Source organism: Octopus bimaculoides, chromosome 7 (genome assembly GCF_001194135.2).
Source record: "Octopus bimaculoides isolate UCB-OBI-ISO-001 chromosome 7, ASM119413v2, whole genome shotgun sequence".
Classification (NCBI taxonomy): domain Eukaryota; kingdom Metazoa; phylum Mollusca; class Cephalopoda; order Octopoda; family Octopodidae; genus Octopus; species Octopus bimaculoides.
In genome coordinates, this window is record NC_068987.1 from 61,549,557 (window position 1) to 61,558,525 (window position 8,969).

The following is an 8,969-nucleotide window of genomic DNA, read 5'->3' on the forward strand; positions in this document are numbered from 1 at the left end:
ACATAAAAAGAAAAAAAAATGAGATGGACAATGTTAGAATGCCTTCAATCAGTCCTACTTAACTAGGGTTGACCTGTGGCTAAACAACTTCTGCCTTACATAATTAGTTTTATGCCTAGTTGCAAAGAAATACATTTAAAAATTTACTTTTTTTTCTTTTTAATGGGGAAAACAAATTCCTGACTCAGACACTATTTTACAAGTACAAAAGTGGGGAAATGATATCACGTGATGTGTATGCTTTTCTGAAAGCATTCGAAAGCATTAGCAATAAAACGGGTTTATCAAGGAAATTATAAAATGAAAATGAATTACTAACATGAAAAAAAAACAAAAAAAACAATGTTTTTACATTGAAATATTTCAATAATCAAAACATGTCTGAAAAGTATTCAGGTAATTCAAAACGCAACTAATTTAAAATAAACTGAATCACTACTACTTCTGCAAAGAAGAGACTGCCACTTTGTAGGTACTCATCCTGGAAGAAATAGCAGCCATATCACCCTTGAATCATACTCAACTGTCTTTAAAATAGATTCAAGACACACGGGATAATGTAGTCATAGATACATAGTTTAACTCTTTGGCATTATTTAACTTGGCCATATCTAGCCTATATTTTATTAGCCTTATGTTCAAATCAACCAGATCCGCCTTCTCACATCTACCCTACAGTATCAGTCTAAAAATAAACAATCACATCATTGAAATCTCAAAGCTGTGAGATAATACATGATTAATTCAAAACAATGTGAATAAACAAGCATTATATTTAACAGGGAAGTCTAAATGCTAAACAGTTAAATAAAAGATAAGGTGATGGTGGCTGGAATATCTTTCATCATAAGTTTGCTCAATCATTGTTGTAACACGGCTCAATAATATCAACTGATCTTTTATCTTTTGTTTGTTTCAGTCATTGGACTGTGGCTATGCTGGAGCATTGACCTGAAATGTTTTAGTCAAACAAATTGACCTCAGTACTTATTTAGTACTAGCACTTATTCTATCAGTCTTTTAAAACCAAACTCCTAAGTTACAGAGAAGTAAACAAACCAACACCAGTAGTCAAGCAGTGGTGGGGGGCAAACACAAAAACATACACAAATGTATATATTTTTATATATTTATACACACACACACACACAGCAGGCTTCTTTCAGTTTCCATCTGCCACATCCACTCAGAAGGCTTTGGTTAGTCTGGGGCTATAATAGAAGACACTTGTCCAAAGTATCATGCAGTGGGACTGAACCTAGAACTATGTGGTTGGCAAGCAAACTCCTTATGATACAACCATGCCTGCACCTATTGATACTGGTTTCAAATTTTGGCACAAGGTCAGAAAGTTTTGGAGAAGGGGTATGTTGACTACATCGACTTCAGTACCCAGCTGGTACTTTTTTATCAATCCCGAAAGGATGAAAGGCAAAGACAACCTTGGTGGAATTTGAACTCAGAACATAAGGACAGACGTTGCTTGGCATGCTAATGATTCTACAAGATCACTGCCTTTGCACCTTTTGAAATGGTGTCATGGTAATGAACTGAGTCCAGTCTAATTTTGATCAAAATAGTTTCATTTCACTTCGTCTGCTAAAACTCTTGGGAAAGGTCTGAACATCACAACTTCTTAGAAGACAGTACAGGAGTTAAGTAAATATTAAAACTTTTATGCCTTGTTGGAGAGAAACTAATGCAAATAATATGCACTGAAAAGCAGTAATTCCTGAAAGTATACTGAAGTTAAGAATTAATTTAACTCTAATTGGGTTTACATGTGTCACTGCTTTCAAAATAAGAAAGAAAAAAACAGAGAAACATTATTGGCTTTCTAAATAAAACGGAAAGGGAATAGTTCCAAAAACAGAAATGTAACACAAATGAAAATAGGTTAATTTGATAGAAAGTAAAATGTAATTAAAACCTAAAAATAACAACAACAATAAGAACAGTCCAACTCATGCTAGCACAGAAAATGGATGCTAAATGATGATGATGATGATGATGAGGAAAGGTTTCAAATTTTAGCACAAGGCCAGGAATTTTGGAGGGACTGGGTTAGTCGATTACAGCACCTCAAATGCTCAACTGGACTTATTTTAATGATCCAGAAAGGATAAAAGGCAATGTTGACCTTGGCAGAATTGGAAATCAGAACAAAAAAGTTGGTAGAAATGATGTTAAGCATTTTTGTCCAACACAGTAATGATTCTGCCAGCTCACTGCCTTAATAATAAGAATAATAATTTTATTACCACCAGATCAAATGGTCTGTAGGAGAGGATAATCAGCTAAATCAACCCTAGTATTTGACTGGTACTAATTTAAATCATCTCTGACCAGATTTGAAATCAGAACATAAAATGGCATAACTAATTACCAGTAAGCGTTTTGTTTGACATTCTGTTGATTCAATCAATCCACCAGCAGTAACTATCATTATTATTAATTAGAAAAAGATACTAAGCTATAAAAATACCCATTTCCAAAAAGAAAAAAAAAAGAAAAAAAGCAATAGTATCTATTTTTAAATGTGAAAATTAATATACTGCAATTAAGTGTGTATAATGAATTAAAAAATCAACAACAAATGAAGAAACTGAATATATTGTGTTGGTAATGCCAACCAAAAAAAAAAAAACCCATTTCTTTTCAAGTATCATTATTTGATGAATGTGTCATGGTTATGATAATTACATAAGAACTGCAACAGTAAGTAATTAAGTTCCAAACTTCAGATGCCCATGATAAATGATTCATTTAGTTCACCAAAGTTGTTGAAATGGAACGTCTTAAAAGTGCTTGTGACATCTAACTAGTAATTACCTTAAATAACCCTGATTAATGCAAACAAAGTCACAATAACATTAGCATAACAATATCACAGACAATGTTGATAGTGTGCAGAAGCTGACCAGCATCATTATCATCAACATTTGAAGTTCATTTTCCATACTGGTATGGACTAGGTAGTTTGACAAGAACCAGTGAACTGCAGAGCTGTGTCAGGCCCCAATGTCAGCTTTGCCATGGTTTCTATGGCTGGATGCACTTCCTAATGCCAACCACTTTACAGTGTGTACTGGGTGCTTGGTATGTTTACATATTCATATTAGAGTATTCAGAAAGTAATTATGTATTACAGAAAGTAATTGTGTATGTTTCTGTTGAGTGGTTGGTGTTAGGAAAAGCATCCAGCTGTAAAAAGCCTGCCATAACAGTCACAACAGTCTGGTGATTCTTGCTATGCATCTGTTAGAACACAACTGGTATTATCCATGATGAAGAAATTAATCAAAGAAAGATCATTAATGCAGATGTTATTGCCAGCAACTTGGTTGTGTAAGTGAAGCAATACATCAAAAGTAGCCAGCTTTGTTATACAGGGACAGTGTTAATCTCCATCGCTAAATATGATGATGGAGCACCCTATCAACCATAATATGTAACCTATACGCCTAACCATCCTCTTCCTTTTTCTATGCATTAATGATCCACTTATCCCCTCCAGAAAATACAATGCTTTATTCATTCCTATTCTATCACATCCAAATGTCATCCACATGCAACCTAGACACATCACACAAAATTTGCAATCACTCCATGATCAGTAACCTTGAAAACATCTGTCAATAAAGTCATCACCACCAAAAAAACAAACCAAATAATCGTCTCCTTCAGTTAGAGAAAGAGCACAATCACTGCAGATATCAAGTAAACATTATTGTACAGCATCATCTTTAACCCTTTAGCATTTAAGCTGACCCTATCCAGTCCTGTTTTATGTTAAAACTGACCAACCTCTCACATCTACCCTTCAATGTCATTCTAAAAATAAACAATCACATTATCAAAATCTCAAAGCTATGAGACTATGTAGATAAGTATTATCTTTTACAGAGTAATTTGAATGCTGAAGGATTAAACATGAGCAGTGTGCAACTAGGTCAACTTCAAGATCAACTTCACTTCAAATGCTAGGCTTCACTATTACTATGGATCTCACCTGGCAAACACATGTAGTGAAACCAACTCTCGGTTATTTATTTACAAACGCGAACGTAGCAGGTAACATCTATCTCTTTCCCGCCTTTGGACCCTGTTGTGTCATCACCTGACTGACTCTTATTTGCACGGCAATTGTCTCCAGTCCTGTTCGCGCCAGGGTGCAAACCGACCAATCGTGGCCATCTAATAAGGTCACGTGAGAGAGTGTTTTTCTGATCTTTCTGGAGCCTCTATTTACCTATAAATAGCCTGCTTTAACCCGCGCCACTTTGTCGCGGCTTCAGATCTCTCACAGGTCTGGTCACTGACCACACACGTCTTCGAATTCAGATCTCTCACAGGTCTGGTCGTTGACCACACACATACAGAACACAGCTACAGCCAGTTCCAGCGCCGACGTCTTCACCACCAATGCACTGTCTACCATTGTCGTCACCAGCAACACCAACATCAAAAAGAGCGGTTTTATCTTGACGCTGTTGAGTGGATTGTTTCCACCCACGAATAACAGTCAGAACTAACCAGCCAGAATATACTATACCAGGTAACACAGGTCCCAGCATTCAACGCTCAACACCCATAGTGTGATACTACAGTTCTGCTCCCTGACCACAACTTCCTGCGTATGAACATTCTATCTCCTTGTGTAACTTTAATACGAACTGGTTTTTCTCTATAGACACTCTTTCTATGTTCTGTGTTACTTTCTCTCACACACACACTTGTACACACACATATTGTACACACACTATTGCTTATATGACTGTCCGTCACTTCACATTGTTGTATACCTTCTCTTGTATCAAAAGGCCTGATTTATCTACTGTGTTAATTGTATATGTCGCATGCACGCACACACAGACAGTTTCACTTTGTTAATAAATTTATTCTCATTATATATTTAACAGTTGAGTTGTCCTAAGTTCTTATTACTGGCACTATGGCTCGTATTCTCTTACGAGGAGCCTTCTTCTATTATATATATCTTTATTTTTGTGTTCGACCGTGCGATATGGTAAAAAGGAGCCTTTTCCCGTCTACGTTGCCATCTCCTTTGGTTCACATGGTCGAAGTATTACACACACATCCTTAACATAGCAAAGACAGCATCTCAAAAACTGATCTTTCACTTCAGAACCAGAAAATACTTCAGTCCCTTCCTTCCACACCCAAATTCCTAACCCTCTACAAATCTCAGGTGAGACTCACAGTAGAGAACTGATCCTATATCTGGGATGGTACTGTTGTTATACATACAGAGAGACATCCTAGACCAGTGGTTCTCAACTGGGGTCCATATGGGCCTGGGAAGGTGGGGTCCATATAAGTTTTTGTTGAGAAAATTTATGTGCAACAAATTGGTTTTTACTTCTTCAATACACAAAATATTTAAACTTTTTTCTTTATGCAATACCTAATAATATGTAAATATAAAAATAGAATAGGATTTTTTAAATATTGAATGACTATGAAGATCCACCTGAATACAATGGGAATCAAAAGAGTCCATAGATAAGAAGTGGTTGAGAACCGATGTCCTGGACCAAATCCAGAGAAAGGTCACCTAATTGGGATGAAATCACTCACAAAAACATTTCTAACTCTAGCGCTGTCACCTCTTTGTCTTTTCTACTGCTACTACAGTGGTCTATGCTCTCCTACAGCCAGCTGATTTTGTGTCACTTCCACTTAGTTACACACAACTCACTCTCCTCTTCCCATCACCTATGTATTATGAATCATATTGTGTTCATCACCACACAGTGGGGGCGCAATGGCCCAGTGGTTAGGGCAGTGGACTCGCGGTCATAGGATCGCTGTTTCGATTCCCAGACCGGGCGTTGTGAGTGTTTATTGAGCGAAAACTCCTAAAAGCTCCACGAAGCTCCAGCAGGGGATGGTGGCGAACCCTGATGTACTCTTTCACTACAACTTTCTCTCACTCTTACTTCCTGTTTCTGTTGTGCCTATAATTCAAAGGGTCAGCCTTGTCACACTGTGTCACGCTGAATATCCCCGAGAACTACGTTAAGGGTACACGTGTCTGTGGAGCGCTCAGCCACTTGCACGTTAATTTCACGAGCAGGCTGTTCTGTTGATCGGATCAACTGGAACCCTCGACGTCGTAAGCGACGGAGTGCCAACGATCATCACCAAACCACTACCACAAAAACCTCAACATTCTGACTTTCGTTCCCAGAACATCAATTCCTCTGTAATTGCTTCCAGGTATGTCTTCTTCCGAAGTTATCTACTTGGAATAGTTTGAGTGGAAAGTAATCGGTATATGTTTCAAAAGATATGGACCCAGCTCCTTCCTCCAGATCAAAACAATTAAAAAAAATTTCCCTCCAATCGCAACCTAATATATTAAAACAAAAAAGACACACTAGATATGTTCCTAGATACACTATTTCTCAAATAAATAAATAAACGACTCGCCAAGGTTGGAATACATTTGCTCGATCAGTGCTGACCTGGAGTTAAAGAACAACAATCCACTATCCTAAAATACAGTTTATAAAACGGATCAGTTACAGTGGTCAGACACTAGGCCTGTATGTTTGGGCAAGGCCATTATTAGTGGCGAGTCAGGTAGGGTTTTGTGTTCAACTTGAGGGAATGCATAAATTATTTATTAGTAAACCGCACAATTATATAAGTTCGTACATACCCTAATAATCTTTTATTTGTTGTTTATAAGCATAACGCAATCACAACGAAAGCAAGTGAAGCTGATAGCATAACTACTCAAGAAGCAGCCAAACCTCCTTCCATATCACAGCCTACCATATGACAAAAGAAAGAAAATACTGGACAATGCAGTTTAAGATATACTGTGTCCGTAAGATGGCGGCAAGACAGTCATGATAGGAACGTCTTTGATCATAGGTTTGCGCTATCAGAGATGACAAGGGGCTAAAGAACAACAGTCCCTTTATGTTTAGAGTTCAAATCCCGTCGATAGTCGATAAAATAAGCATTAGTTAGCTCTGATCGAAGAGACCTATGATCAGAGGCATTCCAGCTATGACCATCTCATCTTAGATTATTTTTCTAGGTGTGGTGTATATTGGTCAATATTATCCAATCTATATTTCCTTCTTCCTTTTTTTTAGCACAAGATTAAATCGTCCACACCTCGTCCTCATATCAATCAATTTGTGGCCTTGTCCCTAAGAATTTAAAATTATTTTTTAAAAATTATGAAAAAAAAGGTATGGGTTAAAGTAAGGTTAAGAAGTTCACTTATTAGTGGTTGTCTATGCAAGGTGTTAATTTGCAATCACACTAACTTGATACAATAATAGGGTTTATCTGCAGTTTAAATATTCTTCGAAGTCACTATCAACGTTTTCCTTGCTGAAGTCAAAATGTACTCAAATAAAAAGTATCGAATAACGCTTCAGTACAATGTTCGTTTATTATTATTATTATTTTATTTATAACTTGAAATAAAACTAAACACACACATATGTGTGTGTATATGATGGACTCTCCCGTCGGTTTCAACAACCAACACTTTCTTTATATTTGTGTGTGTGTGAGAGAGAGATGGGGATATACCCACATATAAATACATACATAAACACGAGCTATGTATGTAAACAAATTTACATCTACATAAAATTTTCGCAAGAGAAGCAAGAATATCGATTCATAAAACAGAATTCTACAGACTATACACACACACACGCTTATATAAATGCTCGTAAAATTTCCATAAATACATTGCAATATATTGGAAAAAGCAAAAAGAAAAAAAAAATTCAGTGATCACGCAAGAAGAACAGCTGTTGACACATTAAATAGGAGTAACTGACACAGAATTTGACAGAATAAAGAAATGGGAAGACAAATATACAAAACAAAATACAATTAGACCCAAATATATGAATATAAGAGAAACACGGATTGCAACTTAGTGTTTCAATCGATGTTAAAAGCTGTCGAATCCAGGGCTTGTTTTAAATGCGAGGTGAGTCATCGAACATATAACAAATAACTATGTTGTGAAATATAAGACGAGTACTCTGGGTCAATTCTTCCTAGGTAACAGACTTTGATGAAGAATAAATGAAAATAATTGAATTCGTGGCATTAATACATAGGAATAACAGAGTTTTATGAGTGTGCGTTTGTCCTTCCTAGACATCCACAAATGCATGGAAAAAAGGAAGGGAGTAGGAAAAGATAGAATAAATAAATAAATATCTGTGTCAATATTGATGCTACCATGTTTACAATGTAAAATGTATTCGAACCAATTAAGAAACAGAGAGAGAAAACAATATTTTAGTGAAAGAATTATAAAAAATAACGATATTATTTCAGCAGCGAATTTTAAAACAGAGATAGTTTAGCTTACACCAAGTCATCTTCGATAATCTCAGGGTCGTAATAATCCCTGTTACTATCACGGTTGATACCCATTCTGGATGAACCTTGTCAGACAACTGCCATTAACACATCAACAACTATACACTGCGCATGCGCGCACACAACAACGGGGGATAATTCACTTCAACCTCCACAGAAAGACACTCAAGAAGAAAGGGTCACATTGACATTCAAATTTCTTTTCTTTTCTCTTTCTACTAAAGGAACAATGTCTGAAATTTTCTTGGGTAGGAGAGTTAGTCGATTACATCGACCTCATTGCTCAGCTGGTACTTATTTTGGCATACTTTGTGTGTGACAAAATTCTTTCCTCATAACTTTAGAAAATGGATAATTTTTTTAGTGAAATTTTCTACAAATTCCTCTCAGATTGTGTAGATTATGATGATATCGGAATTTAATGTGAAAAAAAAAATTGGTGGGCACACACTCATACATACTGACATACATCACATTTATGTATATATCTACAAAATAAAACGAAAAATTTCGAAAAAGATTGTGACGTGTCAGTATCTATGTGTGCGCAACAAGTTTTTTGGGTTTTTTTTTTT

General features: G+C 36.2%; 1 protein-coding gene across 1 annotated transcript in view; it reads right to left on the reverse strand.

Annotated features, from left to right (window-relative positions):
- The window catches only part of LOC106874654 (R3H domain-containing protein 4), a 36,493-nt gene extending 27,971 nt beyond the window's left edge, over positions 1–8,522 (reverse strand). Inside the window, exon 1 of the mRNA XM_014922447.2 lies at positions 8,384–8,522. Within this exon, the coding sequence (XP_014777933.1) occupies positions 8,384–8,448 (65 nt within the window). The 5' untranslated portion in view covers positions 8,449–8,522. The remainder of the gene's footprint in view (positions 1–8,383) is intronic.
- Positions 8,523–8,969: the final 447 nt, after the last annotated feature.